Here is a 23684-nt window from a genome sequence, read left to right on the forward strand (position 1 = left end):
CCAGTCACTATGAAAACTAGGACATTTAGAACAGCAGCCTGCCTTTCCTATCCAATTGAAAACATCCACACTCAAGTTCTCATGTAATCTATGGACTTGAAAGATACTGCGATAGATAATGCAAATTATTTTCAAACATTTGGGCACATTTCCAGCTGTAATACTGCTTGAACTGTCTCTGTAATTGTTAGGCACTGTTATTTAAAATAAAACCAATGAATTTTTTTTCTTCTGTAGCAGTATATTAATAATAATTACTTCATGTACATTACATTTACTATTTTGCAACCAAGATACTATTCAACTTATTTGTCTAGGAATGGAAGAAGAAAGAATCTCTCAACTCCTTATTCTATGGATTAGAGTAATATGCTATCTAATTTTTATACTACTGGGTTTTTAAATGATCAAAGGTTCATTTTTTTTTCTTTGGTAGGACTGGAGGAGAAAGGGGTATTTGAGAATGGTTCAGACTTGTTATTTCATTATTATAAGGGGTTTAAGAAACTTCCTCTATAAGTTCAGTTGGTTACTCTTCTGTAAGTTATTGATAGACAAGCATTTATTAAGTACTTTCTGCGTGCCAAATATTGTGTTAGGTACTAAGAAAACAAACAAAACAAAATAAACAATCCCTGTCCTAAAAGAGCTTACATTCTATCAGGGGAGATGATACATATGTAAAATATATACAAAATAAATTGTTATTTGCCCAGACCACTGAGAAGTTAAATAGCTTCCCTAGCATCACACAGCCAGTATGTTTAAGAACCAGTATGTGGACCAAAATTTAGCTGACTCCAAAGTCAGCTCTCTACCCACTGCACCATGCTTCCTCTCATTTTTTTTCCATTATTTTCAGCATAATTAAAACTCTATGGGGGCAGGGACTGTTTTTTGTTTTTTCTTTGTATATCCGTAGTGCCTTACGGCCACCAAATAAACACTCTTGAATTGAAATGAGTTGTGCTAAATCCATTTAAGAATTAATTAAGTGACTTAATCCAAAATCATTCTTCTACTCACAAAAACTCAATAAAGAGATAAACTCAGTATGGAATTACCCATGCCCTATGGAAGAAAGAAACACAGTTGGCTGCTTCACAGCAAACACACAGAGTAACAGCAGAATATAAGTGCTATGACTCTAAAAGCCTAGACCCAAAACAGTGAAATGAATGAGAGATACCTGATGACAACCATATCATTTTTGTCACTTCACCTGTTTAGAAGATGGAAAGATTATAAGAAGTAGGTAAAAGATACATTAAAAACTAGAATGATATAACCCAAAAAAATCAAACTAAAGAATGTGGGGCTCGAAGAATATGGAGGCACCTTGCTTTGACACTTCAGTGGCCAAAAAGCATCTCATCTACATCTATTATTCCCTCTCTCTTCCAATGCATTCTGTGCAACTATTGTTAAGCAATATTTAATTACATTTTTCTCTTCAGAAACAGGCAGTGTCTTCAGTAAACTCTCATACCTAAACCACTTTAGGGAAATCTATTAAATCTACTAATTGGATTCTCCAAAATCCAATATATCATGGACATTCTTTAGCAGTTAGACTCACCTGTTTTGCTGACAAATGAATTGTTAAATTTTGCCTATGAGGATATCATTTCCTCCAGATGAAACATCATCCCCTTCCTCTCTAAGTCATACTCCATTCATCTTTCAACACTCTGCTTAATGAACATGATTAGATATGCACAGTGGATAGAGCTCTAGTCCTGGCATCAGGAAGACCTGAGTCCAAATCCAACAACTAATAAATCAGATACTAACTAGCTATGTGACTTAGGACAAGTCATTTAAACTCTGCCTCAGTTTCCTCACTTGTAAAATGAGGACAATATATAATATAATAATTGTATCTACCTCCCAGGGCTGATATCAGGATCAGATGAGATAATAATTGTAATATGCTTAGCACAGTACCTGGCATATAGTATGTTGTTCAGTCATTCAATTATGTCTGGCTTTTTATGGCACTGTAGAGCATAGCATGCCAATGCTGTCAATGGGATTTTCTTGGCAGAGAAACTGGAGTCGTTTCCCATTTTCTTCTCTAGTGTATTAAGGCAACAAGAGGTTAAGTGACTTGTCCAGGGTCACATAGCTAGTAAGCATCTGAGGCCTCATTTGAAGGCAGGTCTTCCTGAATCCAGGCCCAGCATTCTATCCCCTGAGCCATCTAGCTGCCTAGTCACACACTATACAATATATAAATATCGTCATCATCATCATCGTTATTATAGCCCTTAGCACAGTACCTGGCACATAGTAAGTGTTATATAAATGTTATTGTAACTTTATTATCTCTCATTATTACATTTTCTGGTCCCAGTTTGGTATCATGGTATGAGTATTATCTCTGGAGTATCAGGACCTTTCTTTAAATCCTGTCTTTGGTATTTGTCAGCTGTGTAACTCCACCATAGTCAGTTTGCCTCTTTGGGTCTCAGGTTCTTTGTCAGTAAAATGAGAGTATTGGGCTAGACAGTCTTCAATGTCATTTTTCACTTCTAAAACTATAATCTCCTCATCCTTATTTCATATAGCTATAGGTCACTGAATGACTCTGCTTTTATTATGTCATTTGATTCTAAGAGCCTTGAAGGCAAGGACAATTATTTATCCTTAATGTTTATCTTGTTGGTGTTTACAGCAGTTTTGAAATTAATATTGCTAGCTGATGGAAGCAATCAATGTCACAGAGTCTAGCCCTCAACTGATTGAAGCTGATAACTGATTATAGAAACAACTCCAGAGTGAAAAACAGCAGGTGTGACATGGGGCGTGACCAAGTAAGATGCCAACACTCACTGCATTTTTTTCTAGTCCAAGTACATGAAATATAATTTCTTTATTTCTATTTTCACATTTCATGGCTTAGAAATTCCTAAACCCACCTTTTACTCATCTACTTTCCTTCTCTCATTAATTTATTAGAAGCATTGAGTAGTACAGGGGATACAGGGCTGGGCCTGGAGTCAGGAAGACCAGAGTTCAAATCTAGCCTCAGACATTTACTAGTTGGAGACAATAATAGTACCTACCTCCTAGAGTTGTTATGAGGATCAAATGAGAAAGTATTGATAAAATGTTTAGTGCCGTATCTAGCACATAGAAGAGGTTATCATCATTATCAATTACAAATTTTATTTTTGTTATGTAAGTCTCAGTGTCCTCGACTTTGTGAATATTAAAAAGTCTAACCTTGAAAACAAGAGTAATGATATGGAAAATAGGATCAAGGTGACTTTTTACTTCATGCTAAGCTTTAGTGGTGAAGCTCATTCCATATATCAAGTACCAATGGCCATAGAGGTGAAAAAAATATATATACTTAGTTCAAAAGTAAACAGTACACATATGGAAAGTCATGTCTCTTTAAGTTTTATTCATGGAAATTGTCAATGTTATATCAGCGAATATTTGAATTATAATGTTCCAAGGAGATCTTTCTTGTTCATTTTGTCAGTGCTATGAGGGTTCCTTGATCAATCACTTCTTTTCTTTCTCATCTATTGATATTTTCCCCCATTTCTTTCCTACTCTTCTATCTCATCCTTCTGAGTTCCTGATCTTTAATATTAATTCTGCCCTGCCTTTAGTCCCTGGAGCCTGGGAGATGTTTCTTGGCTTCACTTTCTTGCCATCTCTCTCTGCTGATCTTTCCCAGATCTATAAGTCCAGCCCTAGCCTCTGGCCTGAGCTTCAGTTCCACATTAACTACTGGACGTTTTGAATTGGGTGTACCATAGGCATCTCAAGCTCACTATGCCCTATGCAGGACTCATTACTGTTCCTCCAATGCTTCACTCTTCTGAACTTCCCTATTATAATGGAGAGTACCAGCATCTTCCCAGTAAATCAGACTTGCAACCTCATCCTCAGCTCCTTAGTCTCATTCCATTGGCAAATTTTCTTATATCTATCCCTACTACATCTATCATATAAATCCCTTTCTCTCCATTCTCTCAGCCAACACCCTGGTCTAATACCTCTTTACATCTCACCTGGATTTTTTTTTTATTTTGCAATAGACCCCTAATTGGTCTTTCAGCCTCAATTCTCTCATCACTCCAATCCATCTTCCACTAAGGTGCCAAAGTGCTTTTCCTAAAATATAGTGATGACCATGTCACCTCCTTATTCAACATGCTCCAGTGAATCTCTGTATTCTCCAGGATCAAATATAAACTCCATTATTTGGCATTTGAAGCTCTTCATAACCCCACCTTTTCCTAATTCTTCTATGTCACTTCCCTCTATATATTCTGTGGTATGACTGCACTGACTACTAGATATTCTTTGCACACAATGTTTCATCTCCTATCTCTGGGCCAATGCAGCGGTTGTTCCCTGTGCCTGAAATATTCTCCTGTCTCAATCTTTGCTTTTAGAATCACCAGCTTTCTTCAAGACTCAGCCCAAATGCCTATTTCTGCACAATCCATTTCCTTATTCCTCCCAGCTTCTGGACTCTTCCTAGCTAAGGTTTCTTTCCATCTCTTCTTTATGTATCTCTTTAGGTACTTATTTCATACTGATAACTATTAATGCTGAAATATGTTTAGAGATTTGTAGAGCAAAAGTAACAATGCTGATAAAAGGTGAGACACAAAAACACCTCATTTAACATGGTAAGAAAACTAGATCAGTTAAGCAAGAGCAAAATACTGAGTTCTCAAGTGCTAACTCCTGAAATTGTCCTGTAATGGACTCATTTCTGAACGTCTAGTAGGATACCAAACCCAGACAGAAAATTCCTTTTGTCTTCCCATAGTTATTATAATTTCTACCCCCACTGCTATGTTTGTTAGTAAAAAGAGTAAACATAAAAATCCCCTTGATTCAACCTTGCTTGAATTCCTTTGCCTATTCTGCCTTCCAGAAGAGGATTTAGAAAATAATAATCTTATCTGGTTTTTTCTGTTATACAATGGCATATTCCATTTTTTAATCACTTATGTCTTTATTAATTTAACTGACAGGAGGGCTGTGTGGTATAATGAAAAAAAAAGGTCTGGATTTTGAGTCAGAAGACCTGAGTTCAAATCTTAACCCTGTTATTTACTCCCTCTGTTACCTGGAAAAGTTATTATTATTATTTTTTATGAAATTATTTTCTCTTGTCTTCAATTTCTTCATCTGTAAAAAGGAAAGGTTTGGATGACTTGACCTTCATGCTCTAAGATCCCATGATTTTGTATTGAATGTAGTCTCTCTATGCTCTTTGCTTAGAATCTAGGTTTCCTACCTCATTTCTCCCAAGCTCATTGTTTTTTAAACTGCTTTACTTACTGATTGCAACATTAATATATGTATATGTGTATATATGTATATGTGCACATATATATGAATGTGTGTGTATATTACATATTTCTTCTGTATTAGATTAGCTTCTTACACTCAAGGCACAGGAAGGTATTTTCCATAGGATTTAAGATCTATCAGTTGCTTCTTTATTAGTGAATCAGACTCACTAATTTAGGACTAGATGTTGAATGGCAGCTAAATGGAAGCATGCAGTAGGAAATATGTCAAAATTTAGACAGGGACATGCAAATTCTGGGTTTTCAGAGGCCCAGGAGATAAGTACCCATTTTAGAAAAAAAAAATTAGTAATTATCGTTGCCCTCTGACATTTCATACTGCTTCAGCTTTTGCTTTTTAATCTAATTTAAAGGAATAGAGGAAGATTCTGAGGTTCTATAGTAGAATCTAATTTTACACCTAGGCACTTATATTAATAGTTTCCAAGCGTCACCTTGTGGCCATACCTTGTAATTACAAAAAGTGCTCCTAAGGCTGTGGTGAAAGTTATAATGAAGTCGAGGGGTCATATTTTCCCACTGAGTATTTCATTGGAAAATGCTATTCCACTAGAAATTAAATAACATCTCTACTCTGGTTACATCATGAGTATCTACATAGAATAATAGATTCTGATGTGAATGAATGTCTTACTTATTGGAAATGCATCATTCAATCAACAAGCATCTATTACGGTTAGCTATGTACCATGAACAATGTGGTAACTGTGGATACAAAGAAAAACATGTGATATTGACCTTGTCCTCAAGTAGTTTACATTCTAATGTGGTGGATACACACACACACACACACATGCACACGCACACATGCATATAAATATGTACATGTATATACATATGTGTGTATAAAATATTTAAGCATCCATAAATTTTTATATATGTATATTTCTCTCCTACATTAGAATATAAACATCTATAGTGTATGTATATATACATACATACACATACATACAAACACACACACATACACACACATATATGTATATATATATACATATATTTCCCACATTAGAATGTAAACTCCTTTGTCAAATTCACTAATTTAGAACTAAATGTTGAATGAAGATAGATAATATTTAAATATCCATAAATATTATATATGTATATATAACATATACAATTAAATACGTAGAGGGCAGTCTCAATTTTATTTTAGTTTCTGAATCATGAATTCTGTAAATTAAGTGATTCTGGATTATACAAATAATGATGCACTTACTTAACAGATTATTCAATAATCTGAGTGAGTATATTGAGAAGATTCTCTTTCTGTGCATGATGAAACAGACATTATTCATGGGATCATAGAGCTAAGTGTCAGGTGATGAAATAGAAATAACACTGATCAACAACTGTGGGCTAGAAGAATAAACTCTTGAAAATACTCTGCCTTCTACTTTTCATGATGGAGAGTCAGGGCAGTCAATGAAGAGCTGGCTTCAGAGACAGGAAGCCCCAGGTTCAAGTCTTATTTCTGCCATATGCTGGCTATGCAACCTTGGGCAAGCTACTTACCTTTTAGTTCTCTAGGAAACTCTCTAAAACTATCTGTATAGAGAGCTTCCTCATTCCCTATCCTTTGAAATGTATTCCAATAAAGTATGAGGTAGGAGCCAAGAATGCCCAATGATCTCAATTATCGTAACAGACTTAGATTGAGAAGAAACCTTTAGTTAAATTTATACTTATGGAAACTGAAGCTCAGACATAAGAAGTGACTTACTCAAACTTACCTAGATAATAGTTGGCAGAGCCAGGATTTCTCCCCAGATCCCCTGACTCCAAATTTCTAACTCTTGCTACCTTGCTATGCTGATAACTTTCAGGAAACATTTTGTAGGGTTTTGTTTTGTCTTTTTTTAAGTTAACATATTCTCAGCATTACTAGCTTCCTTCAGTGAAATAACAAGCAGGCGTAGACAGACAGATACATAATCACCTGAGGTAATAGAGTCAGTGATGTTCAAGTTGTTCAATGAAAGCCCTAAAGACTGGCGAGAAGATGAGGAGGAGGTGCTGTTGGAAGACTCAGATGAAGGGCGGGCAGGCTTCCCTGTATTCCCAGTCTCTGCCTTCAAACGATCATTTTCAGCTTTCAAGATTTCAATTTCATTCTGTTGTAAAGATGGTGTGGGGATGAGGAAATCACCAAAAATAAATAGAACTGAATTAGAGAAAAGAGTTATCTCCTCTCAAATGCTAAGCAGAGTAGCCTCTACCTCACAGCTTGGGAACAACACAAGAAATGAACAAATATGAGGCCTAAACACAGAATTTCCTTCCTTAGTCTAGAAAGGAGAAAACAAGACAGAAAATCAAAATCAGAAGAATCACATTTTTTTTCCTCTCTCTGCTAAACACTAAGTATATATAAGTGTGTGTGTGTGTGTGTGTGAGAGAGAGAGAGAGAGAGAGAGAGAGAGAGAGAGAGAGAGAGAGAGGGAGAGTGTGTGTGTGTGAGAGAGAGAGAGAGAGAGAGAGAGGGATTGAGATAGCATGCCCACACTTGGTTGGGGAGGGAGAGGGTCTTACTAAAGACCTGTTAGGGTTTTTAGTTTCAGAAGCTCACTTTTCTGAGTTGTATATTTATTTAGAATAATTTAGACAAATGGCTACCAAAATAGTCCTTAGGTAATGATCACAGACAAAATAACTCCAACAATGCCCTTTTCAGCAAATTGAATAGATAATTCCACCAAAGCAATAAACAAAACCTCAGTAATATTATATTAAAATAAAGTAGGCTCCCTATAAATTTCAAAGCCCATATTAAAATCTGAAAGAGCTTTGTTCATTCAGACCCAGGTCACCAGTTCATAAAACAGTCAACAAAATCATCTGACAACTATATACTTCGAAGATGAATTTGCACAGCAAGGAGGATTTGCCCCTTCATTTAAATCCTCCATGATGCTGAATGACTAGTTTACAATTATAAAATAAAAATTTCATTTAAGAACATTTGATTCTGTCAGAATTTAACTTTTCCTTTCTTCATCACGTACAGGGAAATTCGAAAGCTTACTTCTGAAGGAGCCATTTTACTTCTACAGTTAGAAACAGTGTTGGAGGTCTTATTCATTTTTTTAAAAGATTTATTATTATTAAAAAAAAAAACTAATGCATAAAGTCACTGGAAAGCCATATTTCAAAAGTACATAAAGAAACAGACACATGATGACAGGAAGGGAAAAAAATAGGCAATCTCAGCACTGCAGAATAATAAATGTTTCTCTAAAGACACAGGACTGAACTTGAATTTAATCTCCAATTGAAATTAATTCAATTGTCTTGGTTAAAAACATATCTCACAGCCACAGGTCTGATATAAGCACTCCATTCCTGTTCTCATCCCTGGACTTACCAAATTCTATTTTGGGGGCGATGGGGAAAAAATGAGACAGTGGCAGAATTCAGAGAACATTTTTACAGTATATTTAACATGTAGAATACTCATTTTCACAGGGTGTGAAAGTTGCCTTAAGTAATTTAAATCTAGAGGATAAAAATACCAACCATCCTAAGCATATGCTTTGTTCCTCAACTTAACCAAAGCACTGACCTGCATTCGATTCATGGCTTCCCGAATCTGGTCAAGATGGTGAGCAGAACTGAGAGCTTCTAGACGAATATCTGTTAATTTTAGCTCCTTTTCTCGGAGCTCACTCTTTAGCTGCAGGATAATCTCGGCCTCTGCTTCCGTGCATTCACAGATACTAAAGAGTAAAGCACAAAAATGTAAGTAAGGGAAAAGGAAGAAGATTAAGGAAAAGAAATGTACCCTCATGTAAGCTGGTTTCCAATATAAAATGTTTGCTGATAGGTAGACGAAACAGGCAGAGACAGAAACAAAGGGAGATACAAAGACAGAGAGAATTGCATGAAAGCAACTTTACATGGTTCAAAAGAATGGAAACATTTCCAATAAAATATTGGCCAACTTTTTATCTACCCATTTTTTTATCTGAAGTTAAAATATTCATTTATGACTAAACATGAAATGACTTCACTACGTCATTAACCTATAGAAATAATTTCCATAGGGTTGATATTGTAGGGGAACAGCTTATATCTAACCATTCCTCCCTGAATCTTGTATTTGTAAAAAAAAAAATTTTCTACCCAAGTGTAAGACTACATTTGTCCCTACTGAATTTCATCTTATAAGATTCATCCAAGTGGATGAAGTCATTATTTTTTGAGATTATGGCTCTGCCATCCATTGTGTTAGCTATTCAGCTTCATGTAATTCGCAAATATGATGAACATCCCATTATTATCTTTATCCAAATCATCGATAAAAATATTTAACAATATAGGGCCAGCCACAGATCCCAGGGATGCTCCACTGAAAATCTGCCATGCTGACTTTAAATTATTAATAAAAAAAACTCTTTAAATCTGACCATCTGACCAGTTGGGAATCCCTCTGAGTGTGATATTGTCTAATCCAGAGGTATCAAACTTACAGCCAACAACTGGCCTGGCAAGTGGCTTGGTGGATCTGCAGGGAAATGTTTCTATTTGAATTTAACATCACTGATCTAATCTATATCTGTCCATCATCTCCATGTGAATAGTCGGAGAAAGTTTGTCAAAAACTTTGCCAAAAATCTAGTAAACTACAAGTACAGGAATTCCTCCATCTATTACTTTAGCAAGATTTCAAAAAATGAAATAAGGGAAAGCTCATAATGTCCCACTCTTTATAATCACTGTTTCTCATTCTAGGTATTCACCACCATCTCAATAATGATTAGTTCTAGAACTTTTCCGGAATCCAAGTCGTGCTTGCTGGCCTAAAGTTGTAGACTGTCTTGTCTTCGCTCTTTTGAATATGGGAACATTTGCTCTCCAATCCTTTGGTGCCCATCCCATTTCCCATAACCATTCAGATATCCTTGAGAGAAGCACAGCAATCCCCTCTGCCAGCTCTGCCAGAGTCCCCAAGGCTATAGTTCCTTTGGGCTAGAAGATTAAATTCATTCATTAAGGGCAGCGAGCTATCTTGCTTATCTTGGATATAAAATTCCTGTTACTGATTTCTGTTATGCCATTGTCATTTCAAAGGTCATTCTCATTGTCAAAGAAAACAGAAATACGAGAAGAATTGAATAACTCTGCCTCTGTTGCCAAGCAGACTTCCTATCCATTCTTTGATCATCTCTTTTCTCTAAATAAAGCAATGTAGTTTAATGTTATTGTTGTTGTCTTTAGGTTCCCTAACTAGGACTAGTTCATTCTGAGCTTTAGTATTTCTGACATTTTTTCCCCCCAGTAGGAACAAGCCGTACTCTTTTATTTACTTCTCATACCTGTCCTTGCTTTCATCTTCTCTAAATTTCTTTTTAAAATCTAAGTAGGTTGGCAAGTTCCCTACGTTCATCTCTCCAGATAAATCCTGTTTTCCCTGTTTGAATTCTTTCCTTTTGTGCCTTCAGAACTGGATTCTTCAGCCTCTCCCATCCTTTTGAGGCCAGTTATCTCTGAAGTACTTTAGTTCATGAGATCCTACTTGTATGTCCTCTAAACCTTTTGAAATCTGCTTTCCCCAAATCTAGGAAGCATCACAAAACCACGCCCAGATCTCCTCTTCATTTCTACCAGAGGAGTGGTCACTTCCTCCCACCCAGGCTTCTTATCTTTTCCATCACAGCAAACAGCCCCTCTGTATTAGTGAGAATTACTTCCAGAATATAATTTCCCTTTGTTGGTTACTCTACCTTTTGAATAATTAAATCATAACTAAAAAAAAGTTAAGAGGTTATTAGCCACTTTACTTTTGTCAGAGACCCCTACCTAGCAATTATCTGGATTATTGAAGCTCCTCCCCCACCTCACTCTAACATTGTCCTTGTGACAGGCTTGTGGTGTATTTCAAATATTCTTCATCTGTTTCTTCTTTCTACCCAAGTAGTATGGTGTATACACCATTTAAAAAAAAAAGATTCCACTGATCTTCACCCACATGCTCTCCCACTTCTGATTCCTGGATTTTCTCATGTGGGTATACCTTCTTAAAACACAAGGCCATACCAACCTCCACATCCCATTTATCTGTCCTGCTACTTTTGGATAAGGTATACCCATCTAGATCCATGATTTTGTCATATGTTTTATCCCTCAGGTGATAGTTTTATCCACAAGGTAAAATTTTCTTTGTTAGGACCTTTGCTTTCTTTTATTTGTTGCCTAAATTCAGGGCATTTGGATATTGACATTTGAGGCCATAGGTTTTACTACTGGCTCCTTTCTTATATTTTTGTTTCCTGTGTACTTCTGGTTATATCAACTGGTATTCTCTATAGCTACTCTTCACGGTTTCTAACTTCGGAGATACATGTAGGCAGTCCTTTCTTGCTCTACCCTTTTTCATTTAAAACCTTTTTAGTTTAAAGGATCTATGATCCTATGATCCTATGATGTAGTTGAAGAGACAGGAGGTAAATTAGCAGTACAAAGGCAAGAAAACAGAGATTATCCAAAAGGATCGAGTGGTTAATAGCATCAAAAACAGTAGAGAGGTTAGATCTGAGCATTTTTCAGAGCAATACATGCTTTGTCTTCCTAGTTGGACCAGATAATTATAGGATGCTAATAGGGCTAAAATCGGAAGTTCCAGCACACCTAGGAAATTTAGCTTTGCATCGTCTCCCTATTTCCAATCTGTTGTCGCAACAAATTGTTATTTTTGGTTGCACAGGGCAAGAGACTGTGACTAGATCAGGGCAAATTCATTACCACTACTAGAAAAGTAAGTGAAAACACTAAATCCTATAGTTCTTCCTGTCCATATCACTTGTCCTAACACTTAATCACATGCTGTCTTATACATCTCCCCAATGGTATTGTAAACTCATTCTATATTGGCACTGCCTCTTATGTACCTTTATTTTTTTTTAATGCCTTATAGCATCGAGCTCAGTCCTGAGCACATAGTAGTCACTCCATCAATGTTTGTTGTGAAAGTGATTGACTACTGATCATGTTTGTCACTTGTGGAGAGGAAGGAATGCATTCTTATTCTCACTTTGTGACTGGCAACCTACCATTCCACATTTTGTTTTGCATTTTAGCGTCAGGAAAGGTTTAGTGAATATCAAATCATTACAAATTTTTTTTCCTACTAAATTAAACTTTAAAAAAAAAGGAGAAAAAGGAATTGTCTGTGCCCATGGACCTAATTTTAAAAATGTCCTCAAAGTTAGAAGAGACCTTGAAGTCCAGTTAGTTCGCACTTGTGCTTGAAAATAATCCCCCCTACGTGGAGACAAGTGGTCACCCAGCCTTTATCTGCAAAGACCTAAAGAGATGATCAACAGATAATAGTTACTTAGATAGTTTAATGACCAGTGATTTTTTTGTTATGAGCACTGCTCCCTCCTACACAGAAAGTGACCCTCTTACGACTTCATAGAGAATCACCCTAGGTATTTTAAAGGTCTTGCAATATTGTGCCAATGACATTTAGCACACAGTGGTCAAGCTTCAAAACACTGATAATTTAGTCTATATGAAAGCTGTCCATCACCAGGCTCATTCTTAAAGCCTTTCCATCTTTGTAGGAGCTAAGAGTTTGTTTTCCATTGGCATTGCCTTCCAGATCTGTGAGTTATATTAGCACTTAGAGGATGTATCAGGTAGGACTTAGAAAAGAATGACAATTCAGTCAAATTATTTAATTATATTACAGAACTGGGAAAACATAGGCCAGTTTTACAGTTTTATTTGTTAAGGAAAGGGAAAAGTGGGCCTGGAATTTCATCTGCTAGGCAACTACCATTGTGGAAAGTGTCTCTATCAATACATATTGGCTTCTCATCTCTAACTTTTTTTTTTCAAAGGGGTTAGCAGAGGACTACATTGGCAATTTCATTGTTTTAAGAGTTCCTAGTAAGGAACTTGCTCTTCAAATGCAGGTTAATACCTGCCCAGCAACTGTAAGTCAGAGAGTTGACAGTGGCAATGAAAAATTAAGCAATTTGACCAAGATCACATGGCCAGTATGTGTCAGGGACAGTATGTATATGAACATAATAATGTCATTCCTTTTAGAACTACAAGGGAACTTAGAGGCCATCAAGCCATAACTCCCTCATTTTACATAGGAGGAAACCGAGGCACAGAGAGGTTAGGTGACTTTTCCAAGGTCATAGAACTAATATATAGCTGTGTTAAGATTTGATTCTAGATCTTCCTAACTCTCAGGCCACTTCTATACCATGTCACACTTTCTCCAATTCATTTATATGATTAATTTGTAATAATCAAAACTCCCATTTCCATAACAATTCACCATTCATGAATACTTTCCCCTTAGAAATCCTGTAAAGTAAGTAGGGCAAGGATAATTAACACTAACTGGGACATTGAGAAGTTGGTATACATCCAGAAGAAGGCAAACAGGATGGTAAGGCACTTGACAACATACCCTATGAGGATCACTTGAAAGAATTGGGGATGTTTAACTTGGAGAAGAGATGAGCTTAGTGGAGAAGCAATCACTGTTTTCAAATGCTTGTAGAAATGTCATGTGGATAGAGAATTTGTTTTTGCTTGGCCTCTGAGACCAGAATTTGAACTAATGAACGTCAGTTAGAGCCAAATTTTCACTCAATAGCAGAAAAATGTTCAATCAGCACAAGCTGAAAATGGAATGAGTTGCCTTGGGAAGGTAATGAGTTCCCAAACATTGAAAATCTTTAAGCAGGGTGTGGATGGCCATTTGTCAGCAACGTCATAGAGGGGATTCATTTTCCAGGTAGATAGACTAGTTCAATCAATAAATCGATAAGCAGTTAATAAGTTCCAACTACGTACCAGTCATTGTACTAGGCAGCGGAGCTACAATGAAAAAAAAAAACAATGAAGCCATCCATTCGCTCAAGAAATTCATATTCTAGTGGGGAAAATGTTAGATTTTATCAGTTGTTCTTTTCAGTGTCTTCCAACTCTGATATTATTTTCCACATTTTAAAAATGAGAAAATAGGCTCAGAGCTTTCAGACTTTTTTGGGGGGGGGGGGGCGTTATTTAACTAGTAAGTGATAGAGCCAGGATTCAAAGACAGGTCTTCTGACATGAGGTTTATTGCAATTTTTACTAGCATTTTGCCTTCTTGAGCTGTACTAAAAGACTCAGAATATTTTTTTTTTGTTTCTGCAAAGCATGCAAATGATTCCTAGGAAGAAAAAAAAAAAAACAGAACATTTTCCAGGTTTGCTTTTGGCTATGTACAGAGTGTCATGCACCACACGCCTTTTACCGAGATCTGTGCTTGTAGATCACATGGCCATTTTGTCGTTTCTTTGGTGCCCACACAAGAGATGACCTGCATCCATGCACAATTAGACAGACACAGACAAATGCAAATAGAAAGAAGCAAAGATAATGATTTAGAAGGGAGAAATGGAGAGTGATGCTGGAAAACAGTCAATTTCCATCATATGAAAGAAAGGAAAGTAGGTGTGGCCATATATGAGAAGAGAACGTGAAAATAAAAATATGTACAAAAAGGGGATGCTATAATGCTAAAATTTAAGCTGCTTCATGTATGAAAAAATATTCAAATATTTAAAATGTGGAATTATGAAGAAATAAAAAACAGAAATAGAAGAAAGCTCAGCCTGAGGTCCAGTACCTCATTTTGCTGATTGTTTTTTTTTTTTTCCAAATCAATCAGCAGCCTGTCTAAAACGTGACTTACGCAGATGCTGATTGTGAAGGCTTCATGGATACTGACCCACAGTCACCAGAGCTATGGGGCAGCTTCGGTGATGATGGAAGGGATGAATCAGTAAGTTCTTCGATGTCAGAATGTGAGGAAGGGGGCTTGGTGGACTTTTTCTTCCCAAAGGCTTGTTTGAATGAACTCCTCAGCTGAAAGAAAGAGAGAAATTAGCCTTCTCCTTTCCTGTGCATAATGAGAAAGTTTGTTTTATTTTGAGAAGTTAGTTTGCAGATGCCATCCTAGCCACTGCCTGGGGTCAGTATTTAGAAGCATAGAATTAACATATGCAACACAGTATCTCTAATAAAATGATACTGTGTTTTGCCTTTAAAAAAATATTAATCTAGCACAGCGCAGACATTGAGGATTTTCAGACAAGGGCAGAATGAGCAGTATGGCTGTCAGAGCACCCATTTAAAACCAAGTACCTTTCACCAATGCCCATGCCCGTGGCTTCTCCCTTCAAAGCACTTGGTTTTAAATAATTACCTCATCTCTACAATAACATCAGCCGTTGCTGATATTGTCGACTTAAAAGGCAAAATAAAATCAAATTCACCTTGCTCTCTATTAAGTGCCATTTTCTATTCAAATTTTAAATTCCCAAACTATTCAAAAAGAGAATTGATGTCCCCTACAGTTTTATTCAGAAATGGCTACATTACCTTTCTTTATAGACCGAGATTAAAATGAAAAGACACAAAGAAAAGACATACAAGATAATCTGTTTTTAAAAGGGTATAAAAGCCTACTGCCAAAATGAATAGCAATCATGCCAAGATAGGGGGTTTTTATAGATGCATGCCAAATTGTCCATGGTTTATATTCACCTCACTTCCTCTAGAGTTCACCTTGCAGAAACATGAAAGAGTGTGGAATTACAAATCAAGGGAATGAAGGCTGATCAGTATTTAAAAATATTACCTGCATAAACATTTTTTTAAAACAAAAAAGATACGTCTTTCATTATTTAATAGAAAACACTCCAATAAGATCCTGTGATATGTATGTGTCTGGTTTCATCAAAAGAGCTTTGCTTATGTAACCACTCTGTCCACCAGTGTTTTGTTTCTTTTTCAAGAGAACCTCTCAGTTTGTTGCTTCTAAGTATTATGTACTAGAACCATTCCTGCTAAGTAGAATTACATTGAATGTATTACTATTCAGCCCCCAGGTAGCCATGTTCTTTTCTTTTATGTTTTTTTTTTCCTTTTCCTTTGCTTCATATGGAAGGAAGAAAGAAAGAAGAAAAGTGGCTACTCCTATCACCTTTGCCTGCAGAATATGATCAGACTGTCTCAGAAGATAAGGGGACAGATCAACTTTGCATGGAATGGGAGAGAGTTGGTCATTCTACACCTTGGCATTCCCTGACTCCAGCTCCATAGAATGTAAGTTCCTTGAGAGAAGGGATTGTTCCTTTCTTTTTCTCTCCTCTCTTCTCCTCCCCTCTCCTCCCCTCCTCTTCTTATGTAAACACTATAGTGCCTGGCACATATCAGGCATCAAATATTTGTTGATTGGTTATTAGTGTAGTTAAAGAGACCTCATTTTATTTCAACTAAACCACCGGTGGGGAATCTGTGGCCTCAAGACCACATGTGGCCCTCTAGGTCCTCAAGTGTGGCCCTTTGACTGAATCCGAACATCACAGAACAAATTCCTTTGATTTGTTCTGTGAAACTTAGACTCAGTCAAAAGCCTGCACCCAAGGACCTAGAGGGTCACATGTGGCCTTGAGGCCACAGGTTCCCTACCCCTGAACTAGACCATTCTGGTACATGGCCATTGAATTAGTAACCAAAGCAGTTTGACTCTTGGATTTGCAGTTGCATTCCTACACATCAAGTTCTACTAATGTTGGAAACATGGCCCAATATACAAACTGCGAGGCAGATTGATGACAAGAACTTACCCAGTTTTTCTTTTTCTTTTTCTTAGAGTCGGCATCATTACCACTGCCAATGCTGGAATGACTCGTAGCACTGTTGATACTGGAGACGCTTTCTGAGGAATGCTGCCTTCTAATACGGAGATCTGGAATAAAGATGAAAGGGAGAGGGAGAAACAGTGAAACACAGAGTAACAGGGAGCGGTGGAAGGGAGAAAGCAGAGAAGCAAGGGAGGAAGGATGGGGAAAGAAGGGTGAGCGAGGCATCTGTGAATATGCATTGCCTTTTAGTCACTATAAAAATTTCTTCTTGCTTTTATGTAAAAGTTAACCTTGCTTTATACATTTTCTTTTAGTTTAGTTTGTTTTTCCTAATCAATTACAGAGACTAGAGACTATACCTGGGATTTGAAGGGTATGTAGAATCACCAGATGAGAAAAGTCCCTCTACCAAAGCAGGTCACCCCCTTTTCTGCAATATGGAGTCTCAGAGAGTTGCCTAACACACTCCCCAGTGTCATGGAGGGAGTTTGTATCAAAGACAGGCCTTGACCTCATCTGTGTGGCTTTCATGCCAGCTCTCTATCTACCGGGCTTCTGCTCATTCAATTACAGCATTATTTAAGTATTTGGATGACCCTGATGTCCATGTATACCAGAGGGCCAAATAAAGGCATAAGCAAAAATAGATAGAACCCTTTACCATTCTATATTAGGAATGTGCTATATAAATATTATTTGTGAAAAGGTGTTGATTGAATTATCTCCAAAAATCAACTACATGGAGGCTCTGCCATCTTTCCCTTTAGAGATTTGTACCTCTTATGAGCTGCTTCTTATAAGAATGCCCATGGGGGTTTCTGAGCAACCAAACTAGCAACTTGGACCCTCAGGATTACACCTAGAACCACGAGAGTAGCAGTAGTTTTCCCTTTGGGAACCCAACCCATCAGTGTGAGTGTTATATGGGGGGGGGGGAACACTTTTAGAGTATTCATTATAATAGCTCATATGTATGTAATGTGTCAAGGTACAAAGTATGTTGAATATCTTTTCTCATTTAATCCTAACAGCATAGAAATTAGAGCAAAAGGGGATCCAAATATCTAGTCTAGTCCATTACTTCTATGGACAAAGAAACTGAGGTACAGAGAAAGTAAATGATAATCCCAATATCATGGAGGTTGCGAGGAGCAGAATTAGAATTTGAACTCAAGACTTTTGACACTAAATCCAGTGCTCCTTTAAATCATACCCCACCATTTCTGATGATGAGTATGTGAGACAGCCAGTATTATTTTTCTCATCCTCACTTGACAAATGAAACAAGGGGTCGCAGTTCTTAATCACGTTATTATTCTGGCTGGACTTAGGATCTTACTGGTAAATGGAAATCCCAAGAAAGAACTGTCATCAATCAGTGCAGATCAGTGATGCCTCTTTAAGGTTTATATAGTCTCAGAAGCTGGCTAGAGAACTGAAGATTTAAATGACAAGGCTAGTATCACACAACTAGAATGTATCAGAGGTCTGATTTGAACCCAATTACTTCTGCATTTAAGGCCAGCTCTCTGTCTACTCAATCTAACATACATCATAATCATCATCAGTATCATCAACATCTTTATTTTTATTACTATTATTGTTATTTCTTATTCTCATCTTATATCCAGTGGACGTCAGCTAGAAACAGTCTTGGAACAAATTGTTTTCCTAGTGCTCTTTGATGGCTAATGATAATAGGTACAGTCAGTCAGTCATCAAGTGTTGATTAAAGGCTAGCTATGTTCTAGACCTTGGTACCTGATCTTTGATTTTACTTTTTGTGTATAGGAAGAGTCTCAGGTGAAGAAACTTGGTACGTATGGTACTTATGCTGAAACTTATAGTCCTTTGGAGTTGTCTAGAGTATTAAAGATAAGCAGTGTTTTTATTTTTATTTATTAATGTTATAACAGGACACACTGAAAAGAAACTACATATACTCCATAAAGTGAAAATGATCATCTGTAAGTCCCATGTTAGAGATTTATCTGACACTTAATCCTTGACATTTAAAATGGAAAGATATGTAGTCTGCAAGTCAAACATGGTCACTTAAAGCCAATTTCAATATAAATTTATGAGGCTGTGTCTACATGACCACTGAAATAACCTGTTGGAAAGCAAACAATTGACTCGACCTATTGGGTTGTTGATTAGTACAACAGGCACTTAAAATCAGTATGGTATACATATTTTTTTTATTATTCATTAAATGGCCTGTTAATCCTTATAATGCTGAGACATGACCAAAACACCTGAAGAAATTAAAGGTGCCACTGAACACAAGTAGAACTATGGTTTGGTCTAAATCCTAGCAATCCACCCTTCAGTTACTGGAAATGAATGACCTTCTTCCTTTCCCCCCTCATTCTAGGTATCCTTCCCACCATTAATGGCACTGGACAGTTTCTATTATCTGGATCTGATGGATATATTGAATTACTTGTTGCCCAAGAATAAGGAAATCCTTCCCTGAGTTTTATTTCAATGACTTTTGTTGTGTTAGGGAGAGGATTAAGATTTCCTAAATCCCTTCTGGACCCTATTTAAAACTTCAAGATTTAGAACACAAGCTGCTTTGTTATAACACTAAGAAAAGTGTTTATGATACAACAATTTCCCATAAAGCATATAAATTTTCCTTGAAAAAAGTTACTAAATATTGGACATCAACACCATAGGACTAATTTACTGTGTAGTTTAAAGGTGCACCTCACTTTGTATATTGGATGCATCCTAGGCAGGATGAATGTAAGGAGGAATACGTATAATTGAATTCTATTTTAAGGGTACTTGAGCCAGCTATTTGATGAAGATGTAAAGTAAATTATTTAGTGAGAAAGATGTCTGCTTTTTCATTTTAAGCATGTCTATGTAGATGCTCATTTGCCATATTAGGCCAGTTTAAAGTGTTGCACATTGTAATAAAAAACAGTAAATGTTCAGTTGTTAAGTGGGAGAAATGCCACCTTCATCCCTAAATGGTAATTTTGCATTTTATGAAGATAGAAATCTTAGCTTATGTTAAAAACCACTAGGGTGATGATATCTGCATGAACTTAAGAACAAATTAATGATATCACAATGATTCTTTGGGAATCATAAGGTAGAAAAATCTGTCACAATACCCACAAATGCCATCTTTTAAATAAAAAAAGTTAATTGGATTGTTTGATATGTTTTTTTAAAGGTCACCTCTGAATATTATAGCATAAGACTGGCCTTGCATTGAACAGTTAAAATGAATATCCAATTTTTAAAATCCAGGAACACCATTTGTAGGAAACATACCTTTTTGGGGATTATCAGGGCCATTCAGTGCTCCCTGAATGGCAGCCTGTGCAGCAGAATTCTGAGCTTTCAACATTTCTATGGTTTCCCTTAGTTCAATAAGTTCAGACTCCTATAGACCAAAGAAAGGACAATCATAAACATTTAGACATTTGAGAGATTCAATAAGAATTAGATGTTAATCATCCACTATGTGTCAGGCACTCTAAGTGCTGTCAAGATATGAAGAAAAAATTAAAACTAGTATCTGCCCTCAAAGGCCTTATGTGTGTGTGTATGTGTGTATGTGTGTGTGTATGTGTTTTCATAAAGCTCTATCAAATGGATTTACTTTTTGCTAATCTTTAAGAATATTATAATATGCCTTACGGATCTTATATGGTACCCAATAACTCAAACATAAAATAAGATAGGGACATTTCATGAATTTGTTTTCTAGATGAAGGAAATGAGATGTAAAGATTAAGAATTTTGTTCAAGGACTATTATAATTTGTTGTTTTGGGCAATTTTCACTAATGATCAATTCACTTTGGCAATTGGGATGTCTAAAACTGGTGGAACAAATAAGCTGATCTTTTTTTTGTCTATTTTATTTTCAACTGTTGCCAACCATAGTCATTTAGCTATTTAGAGGAGAAATAGACATTAATTATCCCAGTTCCCAATCAGAATACCTAACCTATAAGTCAAGAATATATTAATGAGAATATCTGTTTCTTCTAAATTAAAGTAAATCACTCAATGAAATAAGAAGTATTCTAGAAACAATGCAATGCCAGAAACTTTGGAAAATGCAACACATTTATCCAATTAACTCTATTATGAGCATGAATACTATGATACATTCCATTGGAGAAAATCACATATGTCTGATATTTTAATAAATCAGTCATTTCAGAGGCAGTGAATGTTCATCAAGAAGTTAGAACTATGTATTACAGCACAGGACAATAAAGAGTATTACATTATTGCAACTAGTTTGATCTAATGCTGTTAGCAGAGGTCCTGTCACCTTCTATGAGATGACATAGCCTTTTTCACTGGTGCAAACTTTTAAAAGTTGGGTATATCTTGATTCCTGCAAGTCAGAATTTCTAGCAGTTGATGAAACTTAATTTTGGACTATGTACCTGGAGACTCATATTTACCTGCATTTTATATATGCTCATTCCTGATGTAAAAGCAAGAAGCTTTTATTCAGTCATTTCCAGTCACGCCTGAGTCTATGTGACCCAATTTTGAGTTTTCTTGGCAAAGATACTGAAGTATGATTTGCCATTTTCTTCTCTAGCTCATATTACAGATGAGGGAACTGAGGCAAACAGGGTTAAATAACTTTCCCAGGGTCACACTAGTATCTGAGGCTGGATTTGAACTCATGAAAATGAGTCTTCCTCACTCCAAGTCCAGTGCTCTATCCACTGCGCCACCTAGCTACCCCAAAGCAAAAAGACTATTTGGAAATTGTTCAGAGACTTTTAATGAAATATGAAGACCTAGAACCTCTCCCTTTTATAGCTTGCCAATGGTGCAGAAACCCAAAAATGTCTTTTTGATAAATGAAACACCAACACCTTGATTTCCAGGTTTGAAATGTCTGAAATAACCATACTTCAACAATTAAAATATAAAAAATATATATGTATATGAACAGGCAGTTCTCAAAGGAAGAAATCCAAGCTCTAAAATTATTTTTAAATGTTCTAAGTCACAAATAATTAGAAAAACATGTAAATTAAAGTTAACTTCAACATTTTACCTCTTATCTATCAGACTGGCAAAGATGACTAAAGAGGAAACTGCCAAAATGGAAGGGCTGTGGGAAAAGAGGTATACTAGCACACTGTTGGTGGCGATGCAAATTGTTGCAGCCATTCTGGAAAACAATTCGGAGCTATGCATAGAAAGTTACCAAACTGTGCCTGCGCAACCTCTGACCCAACTGTATCATTACTAAGCCTATTGCTCAAAAAAATTCAAAGAAAGGGGAAAAGGATCTATATATATACAAAAATACTTATAGTAGTTCTTTTCACAATAGCCAAAAGTTGGTATATGAGGGGCTGTCTTCCTCTTATAAAATGGACCCCAAAATCAAATGTGACTAGAATTATTGTACTATAAGAAATGCTAAATACAGAATTTCAGAGGAAAGTAGGCAGAATTTTATGAACTGAGAGCAAAGGAAGCAGAACTAGTAAAACAAATTGTATAATAATACTTTAGGGGGAAAAACACAACTTTGAAAGTCTTTAGCACTCATCAATAAACCTCAAGTTTAAAAACAAATGAAGATCAAACAGACCACTCATCTCCTTACAGAGGGGTGATGAACTTAAAATCAAGACAGAAACAAACATTTTTATTTGACTCATGTGGGAATTTGTTTTGTTGGGTTATTGTAGATATGAATGATTTTGTTTTTTACTTTACTCACTGGGGATGTGTTAGTGAGAGGGACAGATCAATGAAGAAAATATGTTACTTGAAAAATGTTTTAAAAAGTGAACTATAGATGCTCATCTGTTATTCCATTTGTTTTTGTTTATCAATTAATTAATCAATCAAGGCATGCTTTGAGTGTCTATGTTGGGCTAAGCAGTTGGAAATGCCCATTAGATACTGTAGATAGGACCAGAGTTTAGGAAAGAGACCAAGATAGGATAAATGAAGCAAGAAGCCATCTGCAGAGTTATGATAATTAAATCCACAGGAGTTGATAAGGTCGCCAAATGAGACAGAGAGCAAAGAGACCCGGACGGAGGTTTGGGGGACACTCATTGTTGGGGGTGTTTCTATAGATGAATCCAGGAAGGGTATCAGAGATGGAGCAGTCAGGTAGGAGGAAAATCAAGAGGTGAGTGTTACAACTTATCTTTCTCTCTCTCTCTCTCTCTCTCACACACACACACACACATACACACACACACACACACGCGATGCCTAAAAAAAAATCAACTTCCCAGATTATGTGGCAAGGAAGAGTGATTTGGATGATGACAGAGTGTCAGAGAAGCAAAAAAGAACAATGTTACAATTTAACCCAATCAAAAAAATGTTAATAGCATTTCATTTTGAGGAAAGTATTAAAGAATAATTTGTACAATTGTTATAAGTTAACTTTCTGTTAAAAAAAAATTCCCAGGACTTAAAATGTTAATTTCAAAGGTTAACACAGGAATTTTAAACATCACATAATTCAACTTTACTTTATAACATTCAGACTGGAATGCAGATTAAATTTTAATTAAAATGTGGTTTATCTTCTTGAGTTAAAAATGTCTTATGCTTTATTTAATGAAGATTAGAACTACTAAAGGAATTTAGATTCAGCAATAAAGGAGGAAAGAGTGAGATCTCTTTTAAATTTCCCC

At 36.2% G+C, this 23684-nt stretch overlaps 1 protein-coding gene across 6 annotated transcripts in view; it reads right to left on the reverse strand.

Annotated features, from left to right (window-relative positions):
* Positions 1–23684, reverse strand: part of NAV3 (neuron navigator 3) — a 389994-nt gene that overhangs the window by 24080 nt on the left and 342230 nt on the right. For 5 of the 6 annotated variants that reach the window (XM_027842471.1, XM_027842473.1, XM_027842474.1 and 2 more), the window contains 5 exons: positions 20309–20420; positions 16997–17118; positions 15058–15230; positions 8914–9067; positions 7291–7465 (listed from right to left, as the gene is read on the reverse strand). In XM_027842471.1, coding sequence (XP_027698272.1) covers positions 7291–7465; positions 8914–9067; positions 15058–15230; positions 16997–17118; positions 20309–20420 — 736 coding nt within the window. The remainder of the gene's footprint in view (positions 1–7290; positions 7466–8913; positions 9068–15057; positions 15231–16996; positions 17119–20308; positions 20421–23684) is intronic. The other variant, XM_027842472.1, reaches the window with a different exon arrangement.

Source organism: Vombatus ursinus, unplaced genomic scaffold (genome assembly GCF_900497805.2).
Source record: "Vombatus ursinus unplaced genomic scaffold, bare-nosed wombat genome assembly UNPS02014874.1, whole genome shotgun sequence".
Taxonomy (NCBI): Eukaryota; Metazoa; Chordata; class Mammalia; order Diprotodontia; family Vombatidae; genus Vombatus; species Vombatus ursinus.